This window comes from Theropithecus gelada, chromosome 5 (genome assembly GCF_003255815.1).
Source record: "Theropithecus gelada isolate Dixy chromosome 5, Tgel_1.0, whole genome shotgun sequence".
NCBI lineage: Eukaryota > Metazoa > Chordata > Mammalia > Primates > Cercopithecidae > Theropithecus > Theropithecus gelada.
The window spans coordinates 141635033-141652307 of record NC_037672.1 but is presented as its reverse complement, the minus strand read 5'-3'; the positions used below and the strand labels follow the sequence as shown (position 1 = coordinate 141652307).

Below are 17275 nucleotides of genomic sequence, written 5' to 3'. Positions count from 1 at the left end.
CGTGTGTGTGCGTGTGTGTGTGTATGTGTGTGTGTGTGCATGCGGTTGGGGGGCACAGAGAAAAAGAGGCAAGCAGCTGGGAAGTGCTCCACGGGAGGGGCAAGGCAATCAGAAAGTTATCTTTCTTTGAAAAAAATTCAAGGATTAGAAACTAGGGAGAGGAATGAAGGCCATAGAAGCATTTACTCATCTTTAGCAAGTCATCATTTGCAAAAGATAACTTTTCCCCTCCCTTCTTAAATGGGTAAGCATTCAGATGAAAACTGCCTAATAGTGTGAAACAAGTCTCTTAGTGGTAAAAAGGAAAAAAAAAAAAACTAAATTGTTAAATCAAACTCTTTGCACAGTTTTGGGCTAGATCTTGTTTTGGAAATATTTACCACCAGGCAACAAAATCTCCATGCCTGTATTATGCATGCAGGAAGACTGTCACACCATGGTCATATTTATAACTGGATATGTGAGTGACAAATATAGTTTTAATGTGATGTTTGCCGAAGGGTCACAGGAAAATTTCAAAATGCAATTCAAAAGAAATGTCCAGCTTGCTTAAAAAACATGTGTATTTCAGCATTACTGTCTACTAACCAATACCATCTTAAGGGGAAATTAATTAACAATGCTGGTGATCGATTCCAATTTAAATGGAATTAGTAACTGCGACAAACACGAGGAAATGAGAAGTCATTTTCAAATGAAATATCTAAAGATTAATGAATACATATTCATAAACTTGGTGGCTCCAGAGGTATGATGCCTGCTTAGCAAATTAAGAAAAAATACAGACAATAAGTTTACTCCAAGCTTCTTATGTAATTTAGACAAATTGAATAACCTAAGTGTGAAAACCAGTTCAGAAGATTTCATTTAAATACATGGGCTTTTTTTTTTTTTTTTTTACAATCATGTAATTTTATTTGAATTTAAGTATCTAACACTTTTATTAATATTTTACCTTAAATGACCCGATTCTGCAGTGAACAATGATGAGTAGGGAGATATATTTTAACATTTATTGCCAGGGTTCCCTTTTGTTTGGCATTTTACTGAAAAGCGTATGTTTAGCTCACTCAGGATCATCATAATATGGTCAGGTCTACTAATAATGAACAAACACTGAATATTCTAGCAGCTGTATTTTTTTAAGTTCTGATCATTTATCAACTATCTTGGACCTTGTAAATACTCTCCTGGATAGTGAGCCTGGTTATGCTATACCACAAAGCACCCGATAAATACTGACGTATAAAATAAATGCTTCCTTGGAGTATTCTGAGTTCTCCCTTTTCTCTCAGCATGTATTCCAGGGAAAAGTTATTTTTCCTCATTGTAAGTGCTGCTCATCATGATAAGGAAAAAAAAAAAAAAGAGTTACGGACTCTTCATGAGTAAGACTTACTCATGAACATATCCTAATAGAAGCGGTGGATTTTGATATATCCATCTATTTACTCCTTCTGGTTTACTCTCCTTGGGACTAAGAAGACACATGTGTAAGCTAACTGACCAGGGTTAGGAATGGCTAAGGACTAGAAAAATTCAGTTGAATCAAACCCTTGACCTTGGCCTTATTAGCAACAGGATTAAACCAATTGAACTAATTGTGTGCAGACATTTCACACTACAATAACCTACTGCTGAGAAGATGAGGTCGAAGAGTGATAAAAGTCATTATGACTACAGATATAGAGGAAGAAGCAAGGCCAATAGATGTCCATTAGATATGCTTCCCATAGAGTATGTTATGCCTTCTTTTAGTGATTAGCAAAGTAGCTACCCTGCTCAGTTAAGCAGAAGAAAAGACCTGCAGAGACGAGCAGTGAGTTTTTGGCAATTTTAGAAGTTTTGAGAATTTACTTACTTCCCTAAGTGAATTCACAACTGGAAAATATTATGATTCATAAAACTCTAGTATATACTCACTATATTGATTTGTAATATCTTTTCCCATTTTTGGAAAAATAAGCAGACTATGACTATTTCTTGATTAAGCATTCTAGGAAGTAGCTATCTTGTAGGTATATGAATATTCTAAAGTGACTGTGCTTTCTTAAAGCCGTGGAGTCAAAGCAAATCATTAGGTCATTTATATATACATTTCTTCATGTATTGGGCAATAGGGAAAAAATGAAGATGTCTCTGGAATTATTTTCTGTCTCCCAATTCTTTCAGCATTTGCCTTATTTTAGCAAAATACATCCCTCGGGGTACCTTCCTCTTCAAGTTCTTGTTGTGTAGAAAGATGAAGCTATTAATGAGGATAGTCAAAAATATGTTGATCAGTTTCTTCTAAAAAAGAATCACAATGTAGCTGTTTTCCAACACTTTGAACTTCAGAGGAAAGTGAACCATATCATTAAATCAACTTAAGGGAAAACTATTAAAATTTGCTTTTATAGTAATTTCCAAAAAATCTGTGTTCCACAGTTGTGAAGACACTTCTTTGCTGGGAGCAGGGGCTGGGAAGGGTGGGGATTAGCATCTTATTTATTGTACTTTAGGAAATGGTAACCTACATGCCAAGGATCCATCCAGGCAACAAATCGATTAGCATAAGTAATGCAACGAGTGTGTTACTATAGCTCACTTTTGGGGCAAGTATTGAGAATGATCATTAGCATTTGATGTACGCAGGGGCAGCCCCCTCTGCTTGTGGGTAAAGCCTTCCATAGTCTCTGGAAAGCACCCTTGCTGCTCTGTCCACCTCTAGAGTGGAGCTTTCATCTGGTTATCTTTCAAAGCAGCCTGGGTGGCCACCAAAAGCACTTGACATCTTGATGCACTTCAGCAGTTTTACATATATACAAACTTTGTAGAAAAATAAATTTGTCATTCGTCACCACATATGTTGATCTGGGGAGTGAGGTGCTTGCAGTTCTGGCTCTGAGCTGTTTGCTGTGCCCTCTCTTTCAGTGGATATTACTTTTATTTTATTGTTTTTTGAAGCTAAAATTACTTCAAATATATAAAGACCCCCACAGTTAAGTCCCCAAATCCAGCATGTTGTATTTATCTAAAGTAGATAATGGTAAATAAAAATGCTTAGTGTTGATATCACTTTCAATTTATAGTCCTAAAGGCAAGTGTTCAAGACTTGAAATTTCCAGCAAACATTTATGGTATCTAATCTGTTATCACTTCTTTGTAGGCCATCTAGGCAACCGTGACCTATTCTGCTTTGCTCTGGGGAATGTGATAAAGAGGAAGAAACAGCTGCTTGAGAAAAGGCTTAGAAACATGGCTGTGGTTTATGAAAACAATAATAATATTTTCATATTGAATGGGTTTAGATATATGTTATGCTATATTCAAGGAAGCAAGCAACCCAAGTCAAAATATTTTATAAGGTTATTAAGAGAGCTATATTAAAAATATGAAAATCTACACTTTCCTGAGTCAGAGAAAAAAATAAAATGTATAGAGCACTTAAAAAAAATTCTCTCAGTGCATTCTACAGTTCTTAAAGCTTGCCTTTTCCTTAAATACTGCTTAATCTTCAGTAGATTTGTGTGCGACTTTGCCTAATAGAATGTCTCATTAAATTATTTTTTTCCTCTGTGTTGAGTCTTCCAACTAAAGCAACAGTAACAAAAGTTTACAAATTTTTGATGATAAAAATTAATTAATGAATATATATGCTTATTAGAGTCCAAACTACAATAGTGACTAGGCATGTTCATGACACTATATGCATGAGAACGTCCATATCTCTCCTATCACCTTCTCATTGTATAACTTTGAGTAAGGCATTTGACTTCTCCCAAGGCTCAGATTTCCTCATCTGTCAATTGGAGAGGACTCCACTGTTTCTACCTACCTTACAGGGGTTTTGAGGAGAAAATTCATCATTTTATGTGAAAGTGCTTTGTAAGATATTACTTTTTTGGATTGCTAATCATATTTTGTTTAAGGATCTATCTTACAAGTCAGTGGACATTCTCCAGTTATGTATCAGCTGTGTAGAAGAAGACGTTGCCTTGATATTGATGGTGATGGGTAAAGAAGGCACCAACGAGGAATTTGGATTGAGAATACAATGTGTATAAAGATTACCACCTGTATTATCAGCTTAACAAGAAATATATAATAAGTCGACAAAACCAATTATACTATTTGCAGACTGAAATTACAATATTCCCTTTAGAGGCAATAAAAGTTATAAATTTGAAAATGTTAATTATGAGGTAAAATAGGTAATTTTAAAGACAAGATAAATTTTACAAGTCTTATAAATAAGCATTTAAGCACAGGTATCTTACAAGGATATTGTGCAGTGGTTTATTTTACTTATGCATTTTTTTTTTCTTACCTGGAATATGGCCTCGGCAAGTGTAAAAGAATTCTTTGCAATAGTCTTTGCAGAGCAGAGGAAGTACTAGGTCTGTTTCCAAGACTTCTCTCTCAGGTGAGTGGAACAGGCTTTGAGAATGTGGAGAGCAAAGTGCACATTTGATTTCCTCCAGTAACTTCCCACATTCTGTGTTATTGGTAACAGAAAATATCTGAAAGTCATAAATCAGAAACAAACAATTTTTTTAGTTAGGTAAAGTTAGGTATAGTTATTATTTTTTTGCAATTGTGTAAGTAGAAAAGTCTAATTTAGCCAATGAAGTTTTCTGAAAAGAATTACTGTGTCACAATACAGAATGCCTTTATAAGGATACAAGTATAGTCTCTGGGACTGGGCTGGGAGAACAAAAGGCAGGGATACATAAAAGTGCTTCTTATTCTTGCAAATCAAAGACTTCATCTGTATTTCAGGTGTGAAAAAATAAAAGACAATTATATTTAGACTCTTTAAGACTTTATCACTTCATTCTGCCTCAAAGTGTATACTGAATGATACTTAGCTTTAAAATCCCAACCTTTGTCCAACTGCATGCAAAACAGAATTTTTCAAGACACGACTTATTTGTGTCTTACGTGAGAATCTATTTCATTCCTGAAATTCTTAATATGATTATGTCAAAAATATACTTGGGTTACATTTCTCAAATTTCAATTAGTTTTCAATTTGCAGACTGCATTAGGGAAAGTTTTCTAAAGTAGGATTTGCCGTTCATGTTTTATAAAAATAATATCCAAAGTGAAATCAAACAGGTTTACAACCAATTTTTATTATTCGTTATATCTTAGCCAGGAAAAATTTTTTAACTGGGTCCTCAGGTATGTTATATGCATGAATAAACACAAGAGCTTAACGAAGTATTTTTGAATGATATGTAGTGAATTTTAATGAAAAGTGGCATACCTTCATCCCAATTTTTACAGTGACATGTCTTTTATTTCAATAAGACCAATTTGAGTTACTGATTCATTGAGTTTAGCAATTAATAGACACAATAGGTCTTGTTGTTTAGCAGTAACTTTAAAAACCTGCCTTCAGAACCTCCTTTAATATATACAGAAGGCAATATCAACACAATATTTGACTTGGGAAATGTAGTGCTGTCAAAATCAAGTATTGACTTTTTACATTAAAAACAACATAATGGAATTGAATTTTAAACCTTTTCCCAATCCATCTAACTATATTTATACTTTATTACTTCTTTAGAACTATCAATCAAATTTAACATTTTAAATTCTAGAGCACTGTTTTAAACAAATATTCCTTTAACAAATTAAGGTTCTAATTTGGGTAAATCTATGGCTTGTTTTTTGGGATAATGATATTCCAGGTCATCACAAAAATTTGAATCTGCAAGAGCAAAGTAATGAAAAAAAATTGAATACAAACATACTGAAATTTTAGTATGCAGCAAGTCCAATAGAAGTGATCATATTTTGGAAAAATGTATAATGGGTTGTAGCTACAATATTCAGAAAAATTATTGTTAATCACAATTATATTTACAGTCTTATCAATTTATTTAAATAACAATTGCTTAAATGGATAAAATTTTCTAAAAGGAAACATGGACTACACCCTTAGAATTTGCATTCCAAGAATGTTTTAAATGTCTTTTATTGTCCATACTCTGGCAGACCTCACCAGATCTATTCAATATTAATAGTGTTCAACTCTGTTCTGTTTGTTTATCATAAAGCAATTCTGTTTGTTTATCATATAGCAGTCCACTAAGAACAGAACAACTGCAGGATGCTGAAGCCACCTCTTTTGCTGGCTGAAAAACTGGAATGTAATTACCTTTGGTTTTATGGAGATTATGCATGCTTCCATTTTTTATAGCTGAAACAAAATGATCCTCGTATACTCTCTCAGCTGCTATCCAGGAAGAGCTTGATTTTAGTGCCTAAGGAATTTTGTCTTTTACAATTTTTGGAATGTGTTCTGGCCACAGATCTCTCATCAAAAGTTTCAGAAGTAGGATTCAATAAATTATCTGAAATCAAGTATAATATTATTCTTTTTAAAGTTTCATGCTGTTCCGGCCCAGCAGGATGGTAACATTTTGCTCTGTGTGAGGTCTGCAGTGTAAATACCTATTTGAAGATAGATAGAGCCATCATTCTGGCTTTGGTTTCAATGAACCAATAGTCTTACTGAAGTCAATTAAACTGACTCAGCCAAAGCTGCAACAGCGTTTTAGACAGATGAGTCTGGGTGTGTGTAGCGTAATTTCTTCTTCTTTTTTGCCTATGTGTCTGTGTCTTATATAGGTCCTTAACTTTATTTCTGATGATGCCGTCAATCTTAAGAAGAAATTTAAACTAATTTCCTGTTTCAATTTTTGAAAGCTGTATACAAAACCATCATAGTGGTTAAAACTAAATATACTTCAGAAATCATGTAAAACTTTGAGACATTATTACAGCATGCCTAGTAATCATTGTGGCTGTTGCTAATTTATAACATCTGGCAGGTCATCCTTTAATCTTTAGCCACACGAAAGTAAAATCCATAGAAGAAGGGTAAGATAAATAGGGGATACACAGTAAAGCGTGGCCTCCAACTATAGCTTATCAACAAATAGTAAAATGGGTGACAGAGACCTTCTGTATTTCTCTTTATTTACCAAGTAACTAAACAAAGAGGGCAAAAGGCACCCACACGGGTTCGATGAGGGGACAAAAGGAGAAAATACATGACAGTATATTAAGATGTCGCCTTAAGATCACTTGGTACACAAAAAGTTATTTCTAAAAATCATATGCCTACAAGGTTGTTCAGCTGTTGGGTAGAACACATGTGTCTCTGAACTATAGTGCTGGATTATGTCATTAAAGAGTTCAGTTTCAATTTTAGGCTAATATGTAAATAGATCATTGTACTAAGGCAGCTGTTAAAGGGACCCCAGGATGAGTTATTTGTTTAGTTGGATGTGTTCAACAATAGCCTTTGTGCCTGAAAGAGCCAGAGCAAACAAATGATTGTAAAAGGGCACACTTGAAAACAATTACTTTTCACCCATTCCTTGACAGCTTTGGCTGTGAAACCACCCAAGGTAGAGAGAGCTTCTATGCCTCTGTGGCTACAAGTTAAGTTTTAGAAATGGGGGTATTTTAGTTGGTTGCAGATTCAATCTGGTTAATGAGAATTAGATTCTTTTAGCATGCTGTATTTAGAAAGTGCGATAATATTGCTAAGATAATATGACTTCCTAAATTTTGACAGTACTTATTTGTCAAGGTAGTTAACAATCTTATTACAATATAGAACATTATTAAAATATATAAAAAATTAAAATAGAACATAATTCCATGACTAAAGAATTGAACTCAATTCTAGTTCATTAAAGAAAATTTCTTAGCCTAGAAACAGGACTTAATTGTATGGCTGAGCATGCTAATATTCCTACCTAGTTTGCTACTATCTATTTGTCTAAGAAATTTCTTCCTGTAGGAAAAACCTACTACTGTAGTTTCTTGAAAAGCTGCAGAAATGTTTCTGGGGATTTTTCTTTCTTCCATAAACAAAAAAAGGGCCCTTTCAAATAGCAATCATCTCTCCTGTATACACATTATGAAATAAGATCCTAACATATATTATAATCCAGGAAGGCTTACGGGAAAAAGGGAAACACTGAAGTTTATTATAAAATAACATGTTTTAAAAACTATTAAAACTTGAGAACTAATATAGGTCAAGAATGCATATGCATAGCTATAGCAAATCTCTGTTTTGAACAATTTGGGTATTGTTAGTTTATAAACCACTTGTAATGGAACCAGCAAAAGTCTAGTGTACCAAACTTAATTCAGACAGACTTTCCAAATGAGTAGGGGTTTGTTGAAGATTGGAAGCACATAAAACAGAAAGGAATGTGTATAGTTAACATGGCAGATTGCTTCCTAAAGAATGATTTCTTTAAAAAAAATTATATAACTTCTCTTAAGGGCTATAACTCCCCTCGGTCCCATCCCCCTTCCCTTTCTCCCCACCATTTAGTGAAGAACCAAATTTTCATTCCATATGTCCCTGGAAGAGTTGAGTACTGCAGGGGTCCCTAGATCATCAGTATATTCATAGTATATATTACACCAAGGGAGACTTAAAGGCAAATATTTCTAAACTTTTCTCTGAATTTGCTGGTTCTTTAGGGCTCCTGATAAAACCTTTAAGGTGACCTGAATGTAGCTATTTTGAAACTTAATTCAATTGCAACACGGGAGCTTAATGACATTGTTTTGAATAAAATCCTGGAATATCTGTTCCCTGAATCTCAGGCTCCTGCTGCATATGGTAAGAATAAAAAGAGAGTTGCAGCTGAAAACCTGCAGCAAGACAGTTCTCACTCATCTGGGAATAGAAGGAGTTGGACAAATGCTCCCTCAAAAGGCATGAACATTTGGACAGAGCTGGGGACTGAAAGAGAATGATGTTCTCTAGTTTCACCCATTAGTGAACCAACTAACAAATACAATGGTGTTGTTGTTATTCTTTTGCCATAAGCAACAGGACTCTGTGTGTGGGCAGCAGTTTAGTGGGGAGGAGGATAAGTCGACCCCTTTTTGTCCTATTGATTTTTTCCTATTTGCATGACTTGAGCAAATTAAATGATGCAATATGGCTTTTTGTTACAAAACAAAGTGAGAGATACCACCCAGACACATATGTTGATTCGTAGGAGCTGTTTACATGAGAATAGAGTGAAATCTACCGTGAACTGAGCATAAAAATTAGATTCAGCCTGGGTATTTTTTTTTTTTATGCCTGGGCCAGCAAGACTGAAGCACGAGTTTTCCAAGAGTCTCTCAGACCTTGACAACTGGCAGTGTTCTAACAGAGGAATTCTTAATTAAACCTAAAATGGGGAAAGGGAGGGGGAGCAAAGACACCTGATTGTTTATTTCACGTGCAGTGATTGTTAATGACGTGACGCAGCAATCATTCCTTGGTGTACAGTGAATACCACCCATGACTGCATCTCCTGGCAAGAATGATATTGCAAACTCAAAAACAAGCGTGTCTTTACAGTCAACAAACACCATGTTAGTATTTAGTTAAACTTATTAACACAAGGATAACGTAAATGCCATTACTCTTAAAACAAATTCTTAGAGAAGATCTTCTTCCAAGACACCTAACTGACCCTGAAAGTCTGAATTTATAATGTTACAAAATGACGAAGAATTGTCTCAGTTTTACGTGATAACGCCCCAGCAAAATCTTTCGCCAGTGTTTTTCAGGTCCCTAACCGGAGGACCAAGAGTTCCTTTCTGTTGGTTTAACTAATGTAATGCAAGATACCCCCCTCTGACGGGGCTGGGGATCATAAACCAACCATGCTTCAACATCCTTTACAATTCAATCCTATCCCCTAACCGAGCACGTGGAGAAAACGGCACAAATCTTTTTACCCTAGAAAAATAAACCGGAAACCACAGCCACCTTAATTTACAGTTTCACCGCAGCCAGTGCCCCATTCGATCCAAAACACACTGTTCATCGCGATTCTTTTAAAATATTTACCCAGCCCAGGGTGCGGGTACCGCAGAAGCGTCTGTTTTCAGAGATAGGCAAGTTTGCACAGCATCCCGACCGCGGACTCTGGGGGCGGGAAAGCTATTCGCTTACCCCAGAGAACACACAACAGAATCACGTTAGCGCTTTAGAAAAGTTATGAAAAGAACTCCCCCAAAGAAGTTTTGCCCTTCTTACAGCCACCGGCTTTGCCAGAGCCACAGGGAACCCCACCCAGCCAATATGCCAAGTACGCGTCCGTGAGGCCGGTGACTGCCTACCTTATTCTCCAGGCGCCCCAGCCCCGGGCTGTCACTCCGCAGGCAGCAGGACAGCCGAGGGTAGAAGCCACCGCACAACATCTCTCCCCCACTCAGCAGCTCCAGGTGGGACATCATCCTCCTGTCTCTCCTTTTCAGGCGCTTCGGAGGGTTCCCATTCAGGCACCTTCTCCTCCTTGCTCCGCTCCCTTCGTTTCTTTCCCCAAACTTAGCATCTCCTTCAAAGAAGCCCAGAGCCACGGCCAACAGCAGCAGCTTAAAGGAGAGCATCTTCAGCATCGTCTGCCCAGAGCAGCAGGGGCTGGGCGCGGAAGGATGGGGGGGGAACGCCACTGCCCAGCAGAGGCACTAAGGCGCAGCTCCAGGAGGAGGCTGCGGGGCTGCAGGGCACTCCAGAGGCAGAGGGAGGTGACGGGGACAAAAATACGTTCAGCGATGCAACTTTGCAAAAAATAAAAGACGCGGCGATGGGTCCAATGCCTTAGGGGAGCCCGAGGAGCGAGATAAAGTTGTGCAGATGACACCGTTTTCAGTTGTGCCAGTGTCAGTTGGGTTAGGGGCTTTCTGCTGCGGCTGGGAAGTGGGAGGAGGAGAAGGAGTTGGAAGAGGAGGAAGAAAAGGAGAGGACAGCCACAGATGTTCACTTGTCCGTGTAACGGGAGTTGTTTAGGTGGTACAGTAGCAGGAACAGAAACGGCGACGGCGGCGGCGCGGCAGGCGGAGGCAGGGTCAACGCTGGGCTCTAGATGATGCTGAGGTCTCCTCTGCCGGCGGCTGCAGCTTCTCACACAGCCTCTCATGTTTCGCTCCCTCTTTTCTTCTTCTTTTTAACTAGCGCGCGGGGAGGTGCTGCCACAGCGCGCCCCTTGACGTCACCGCTTCTCGCGCGCCCCCGCCCATGGTGGGGGGAAGGGGAGGGGGCAGCCCCCGCGCGAGCGCGTCCCCCGGGCCCCGGCGGCCTCCCTGCTGCGGCGGGGAGGGGCGGCTGGCAGCGACGGCAGCGGACGGAGGGGGAGGGCCGTGAGCGTTCGGAGCCAGCCTCGAGGGTGCTGAACCCAGCGCGCCCGCCTCGCCGCGGCGCCCGGGTGGGGGCGTCCACGGCCCCGGTTCCCGGCGGGCTTGGGGCAGGGGCGCAGTCCGGAGATTCCGGGACTGCCCGGCTGCTGCAGCCCGCAGGCTCCTCTCTCCTCCCCGCTTCCCCTCCGCATCGCCTGGGCTAAAGGCGGCCAAGCAGAGGCTCCGAGAGAAAGTAAGTAAGGGTGGGCCGTGGGAGGTGGGAAGGGAGGGACCCCTTCCAGGGCCATCCCCACCCCAGCCCCCCGGCCCGCCCCTCGCCCCGTGGGAGGGTGAACTAAGTGGGCTGGAGCGGACGGGAGGGAGTTTTTGGGCCCCTTTGTCTCCCCCAGCCGCACGGACACCCCCATTTTCCACACTGATTTTCAATGTGAAGCTCAAGTCCTCAAAGATCTTTCTTGGGGTCTGACTTAGAGGCAGGGGGACATCCCAGATGCCGTTGAGTAGGCTGAGATGGTTTGGAGACATCCTCGCTGGAGGTCCTGCAAGCCGCTGAAGTGTCACAGACACGTGTGCGCGGAGTGGGGCGGTGTGTCGGGCCACAAGCCAAGCCGGAGTCGGCCTCCCAGAGTGTTTGCCTCGGTTTGGGCGGGTTAGTCCCCGAGGCACCTTTCAAGGCCCCACATGTGTTCTGGAATAAGCCAGGCCCCGCTGGTGCCATCTGGGAACACAGGTTCTTGGGCCACAGGTGGACGGAGAGAAGCTGGGCGCGGAATTAGTGATCATTTTAAAGCACACACACACACACACACACACACACACACACGCACGCACGCGCGCGCAGTCCCTGGGGAGAGATTCCCCGGGAGTAGAAACAGAGGCGTTAGATCTGGAGAAAGAATTAGTTGCAAGTTTAAGGGCGTCCAGAAGCGCTGTGCTCTACTTATCCCCGTGTATACAAATAAATTAACATTTTCCCCAGCTAGACAAAGTCTGTATAAATAAAGTGTTTCTAAAAAGATGTCTACGTTATCAAGAGCGGTGACTTGAGGTTTACTGGATCCCTGCAAGTTGGCATCAGGACGAGCTTCTACAGGGTTGCACACAAAATGTGCTTCTAGCCCACTTGGGTATTTAACAGAGGAGCTGATTTCCCAGAAGATGGGCTTTGATGAGGAGATAAGGCAGTTTTCCCATTTTGGCAATGGAGGAATGTTCACCATATTTGGATTTGCTTCACTTGTTGGACATTGATTTCGCCAAGCGATTGCAAAAGTTGGTGATGATTGAGGTGGGCAGCTGACTAAATTAATCACTTCTTTAAAGTGGTCACGGTGGCTAGGTAAGGCTTCTGTCTTTTTCACTTGCTGAACCTGGATATTAGTGAAGTTAGGTTTTTCCCAAAAGAGGTGACACATCAGAATAACTGTAAAGAATCTGCTAGGATGTCTGGCCCAGTCCTCAGCTAAAGGTAGGGCCCCGATGACACGTTTAACATTTTCCCCAGGGGCTGCTGTATACACATGATTCTTCATACACGTGATTGTAAGTCCACTTAGGATCTCACAGGCTGTTTTGTTTTGTTTTTTTTATATCTGATATTCTTTCTGCTTTGAGAACTTTTAATATAAAATTAATCAGAGAGCTGCAAGCACTTTAAGACTTTAAACTCATTAATAGATCTCAAGATGAATCCCATCAAATTTAAATCACTTGCATAGTTTCATCTCATTAGATAGTTTGAGAATAAGGACTCGAACCCAATCTGGGGTGCTTTCCACTATCCAACCCTTTATTCCCAAATGCCAAGTTTATATTCCTTTTCCAAAGTAAAAATCCTTCTAAAAACATATTTCAGTGGTTTGAGCTCCTACTCTGATAAATTCATGTTAGTAGTTTTGAAACAGGCCTTTCTTATGGCTTATACTTCAAGACTAAGGACACTTAAAGGTAAATTAATTTTGTTTTTAAAATACTATGCATCTGTTATAACCCTTGACCCTAAGATATAGAAAGTTTATAAAAGATTACTGAAATAAGACATGCTTGTTAGTTTTGATATATGGAAACTAGAATTGATTTCATCTACTGTTTGTCCTGAAAGTCAATAAATTGGGTCACTTAGGAGATAGCTTGAGCTTATTCTTAGTGTTACTGATATAATTTCTAAACAGTTACTAAGCAGTGTTATACAAATGGACTAACTTCTGATTCGTTTTTTCCAGAGGGAAAATTGCGACCCTTGCCTACAACCAGACTGACAGCATAATTTCTTAGGAATCAAGAATCAACACAGGGTTATTTCTTTCGATTAAACCTTGAAAGCCCCCTTGGAGGCTGAAGGAACAGAGGATAGCCGTGCATACACTTGAACATGAAAAATGGTCCTCTTTCATTGGAGAGGTCTCCCTCTTCAGCTAAACAGAGAGTGGTGAAAAGAAGAAGGGACCCCTTCCTGACGAAAATAATCCAGACAAATCAAATTGGCCTTTTCTAGCAAGGAATGGAACAGCCCAAGGATGGCTAGATCACATCTGCTCACACCACCACTGAGTAATCCTCTCCAGAACTGCCACCTATGTGCAGGTCATGCCCTGTGCAAGAGCACCTAAAATGGGAGCTGAAGTCCTGCCCAGGCTCCGTTCACCAAGCAGAGTTTATGTTGCTGTGTGTTTGTGTCTACCCAGAGGATGTGGGTCCTTTTTAAAATGTACACCAAATCATTGTGTATGAGCTAGCACCAGCTTGGACCATCCCTCCCTCATAGGTCCTATCCAGAGTTATATTCCCTACTTTAGAAGAATTAATTATTTTCATGAACGTATTTAGTTGATTGTAAAAAATGAAATATGTGACATAAATTGAAATTAATTTCAGAAGTAAAGGTCAAAATATTATGTATGTGAATTATGTATATATGTTTGTATATGTATGTATCAAGAGAGTTATATGAATATACATTTCTGTGTATCAGAAGTGAGGACAATTTAACTTTGGTAAGTGTTTAAAATAAAATTATTTTGAGTTTTGGAATCAGTTTTGTGTATGGATTTCTGGCCTTCACAGAAATATGTACTATTTAATTCCATTTCAACAAATATATATTAAGTGTTAGGCACCATGCTGATATGTATATAGTACTGAAAAATAATGCAAACACCCTGCTTCTAGGTAGTTATTAATCTAATATAGAAGTCAAATGATAAGGTAACAAAATTACAGTTATAAATTATGGTAAAGGCTATGAAAGAAATGCTAAGGGATAGAATAACAAAGAACATCTATTTCAGATTAAGCGACTGGAAAAAGCTTCTCTGGGAAAATGACATTTCAGTTGAGACCTAGGATAACTTGGAAGGAGTGCAAAGTGACTCCAACCACTGTTGAAAGTCTAGGACCATTTGAGTTCAGAATATAATTTGATACATTTGAGGAGAAGTGCAGAATAGATAACTCAGAGGCTAGAGGCCAAATTCGCAGACTTTTCGTTTATAGACTCCAGGTAACTAATTAAGTTGGTTCCGTGTATTTGTCATTCACTTTTGTTTTTGCAAGTGCCCTTTCTTTCCTCCCTCATACTTATCCATCTTTGTCTCTTTCTCTAAATTTAGGCTTAACAACAACCTCTTCTAGAGTTATTCTAGTTTGAATGGCCCTTCAACCATTGCACCTCACCTAACAAGTATATAGATACTATATTTTATTTATTTTCTTTTGTGCATCATTGGTAAATACCTGAGACGTTTACATATGTGCAAGTTGAATATTCATGAGATTATAAGCTCCACAAGGGCAGGAATTGCATTTCCTTCTTTGGACACCCCAACATAGTTTAGTTTCAACTCCTAGCACAGCAACCAGCCTCTCAATAAATGCTGCTGAGTGGCTGATCTTGATGGAGTTGATAATTTTTAAAGGTTTAAAATGGAGCTAATATTTGCATTAAAAAAAACTTTAAATTGGGCCAGACATAGTGACTCACCCCTGTAATCCCATCAATTGGGGAGTCCAAGGTAGGAGGATAGATTAAGCCCCAGAGTTCAAGACCAACCTGGGCAACACAGTGAGACCCCATTTCTAAAAAAATAAGGAAAATTATCTGGGCATGATGGAGCACACCGTAGTCCCAGCTGCTTGGGAACCTGAGGTGGGAGGATCACTTGAGCCCAGGAGATCAAGGCTGCAGTGAGCTATGATTGTACTGCACTCCAGCCTGGGCGACAGAACAAGACCCTGTCTCAAAAAGTAAATTGTGAAATAGAAGAAAGCACACAGTTTAAAGTGCACTATCACTAAGGAAGTGCAACAGACTTTGCTACTAAAGTGTGATTCCACAAACGAAGGACGGCCAGCAAAGCGAGGTAAATATCCTTTACATATTAAAGGTTGGTTATAATTCAGATAAATGGACGCAAAAATGGTAGGGCTGCTTCTAGGGTGTTTTCTACAGTTAGTCTTTTTTTCAAAAGTCAGCACCTACTGTGTACCAGAGCCTGATCTGGACCCTGGGGACACAGCAGTGAACAAAACTTTTCTCATGGAACTCATATTCTAGTGGGGAAGACAGGTAACAAACAGATATAGATTATACCAGATGGCGAGGAATGCTGCAGAGAAAAGGGAGCATGGCCAAAGACTGCCGGGGTTGGGAGAAATAATAATTTTGTATACATTGTCAGGAAAAGTGTTTACCGAGGCAATATTTGGGCAGAAACAAGGGCAGAGAAATAGCCAGGGTCCACATTGCATGGGATCTTTTAAGGTATGTTATGGATTCAGGCTCTTAATTCGGAATGAGATGATTTTCACTCAGGGGTCTTTGTCAGAAATAAACCATGCTAGCTATTTTCACAGTGCAAATTACAGATGAGGAATTAGTTAAGTGGAACTGAAAAGGCGAAAGGGGAACACTACTGCAGGTAGCCACTCCCATCCCTAGGGATTGAGGACGAGGGAAGAGTTGGGGTTAATAGAACCTAGATGCTTATTGGAGAGCCCTGGTAGAGCTGTGTAGATAGGGTTGCTGCCCAGCAGGTGTTGATAACCTGAGATGATGAAATGAAGCTGATGATGGCCGTGTGGGAAGAAGATTGGAGGCTGAAGCCAGTTGCTACTGACAGGATATATTCCTTTCCTAGAGCTGCCTTAACAAGGTACCACAAACTAGGTGGTTTAAAACAACAGAAATTCGCCAGGGCCTGGTGGCTCATGCCTGTAATTCCAGCACTTTGGGAGGCCGAGGTGGGTGGATCACCTGAGGTCGGGAGTTCGAGACCAGCCTGACCAACATGGAGAAACCCCATCTCTACTAAAAATACAAAATGAACCAGGTGTGGTGGCACGTGCCTGTAATCCCAGCTACTTGGAAGGCTGAGGCAGGAGAATCGCTTGAACCTGGGAGACGGAGGTTGTGGTGAGCAGAGATCGCGCCATCGCACTCCAGCCCGGGCAACAAGAGCAAAACTCCATCTCAAACAACAACAACAAAAAGCCAGAAATTTATTATCTCAGTTCTGCAGGCTGGAAGTCTGAAATTAAGATGTTGGCAGGGTTGGCTCCTTCTAGAGATATGAGGCACAGTGTGTCTGGGCTTCTCTCCTAGCTTCCGGCAGCCTCCAGTGTTCTCCTTGGTTTGTAGGTAGTGATCTCTCTGTATCCGTCCTCTATGCAGGTCTATCTCTGCATCCAAATTTCTCCTTTTTATAAGGACACCAGTCACATTGGATTAGACTTCACCCTAATGACCTCATGTTACCTTGATCATCAGCAAAAACACTATTTCCAAATCAGGTCCAGGCATTAGGATTTTAACATCCTTTTGTGGGACACAATTTAATCCATAACACAAGATAAGGGGTCATTGCTGGGGAGCAAGTCCTTTCTCTCTCTCTTTTGCCTTCTAGCCTCCCTCTAGTGCCCTATCTTAGGTAGGATTTTCTATAAGCAGAGGCTGAAACGGATTCTTGGAAAGTAATTCATTGAGAAGAACTAAGGAAGAAGAGGTTGAGAACAGCAGAATATGGCCAGGGAAGGAAGCTTAAATAAGGCTGGAGGCGGGATCTAGCTTCAGCCTGATTCCAAGGGGGCTCTGGAGCATGAATTGCACCATAGA

At 40.1% G+C, this 17275-nt stretch overlaps 1 protein-coding gene and 1 long non-coding RNA gene across 2 annotated transcripts in view; one reads left to right on the top strand and one right to left on the bottom strand.

Moving 5' to 3' along the window:
* The window catches only part of HHIP (hedgehog interacting protein), a 93227-nt gene extending 82116 nt beyond the window's left edge, over positions 1 to 11111 (bottom strand). The window contains exons 1-2 of the mRNA XM_025386575.1: positions 10150 to 11111; positions 4310 to 4502 (exon numbers count right to left, since the gene is read on the bottom strand). Coding sequence (XP_025242360.1) covers positions 4310 to 4502; positions 10150 to 10428 — 472 coding nt within the window. The 5' untranslated portion in view covers positions 10429 to 11111. The remainder of the gene's footprint in view (positions 1 to 4309; positions 4503 to 10149) is intronic.
* Positions 11079 to 14197, top strand: LOC112625315. Its single transcript, XR_003119559.1, has 2 exons — positions 11079 to 11398; positions 13389 to 14197. It is a non-coding gene; the product is annotated as an uncharacterized LOC112625315 (long non-coding RNA).
* The last annotated feature ends 3078 nt before the right edge of the window (positions 14198 to 17275 follow it).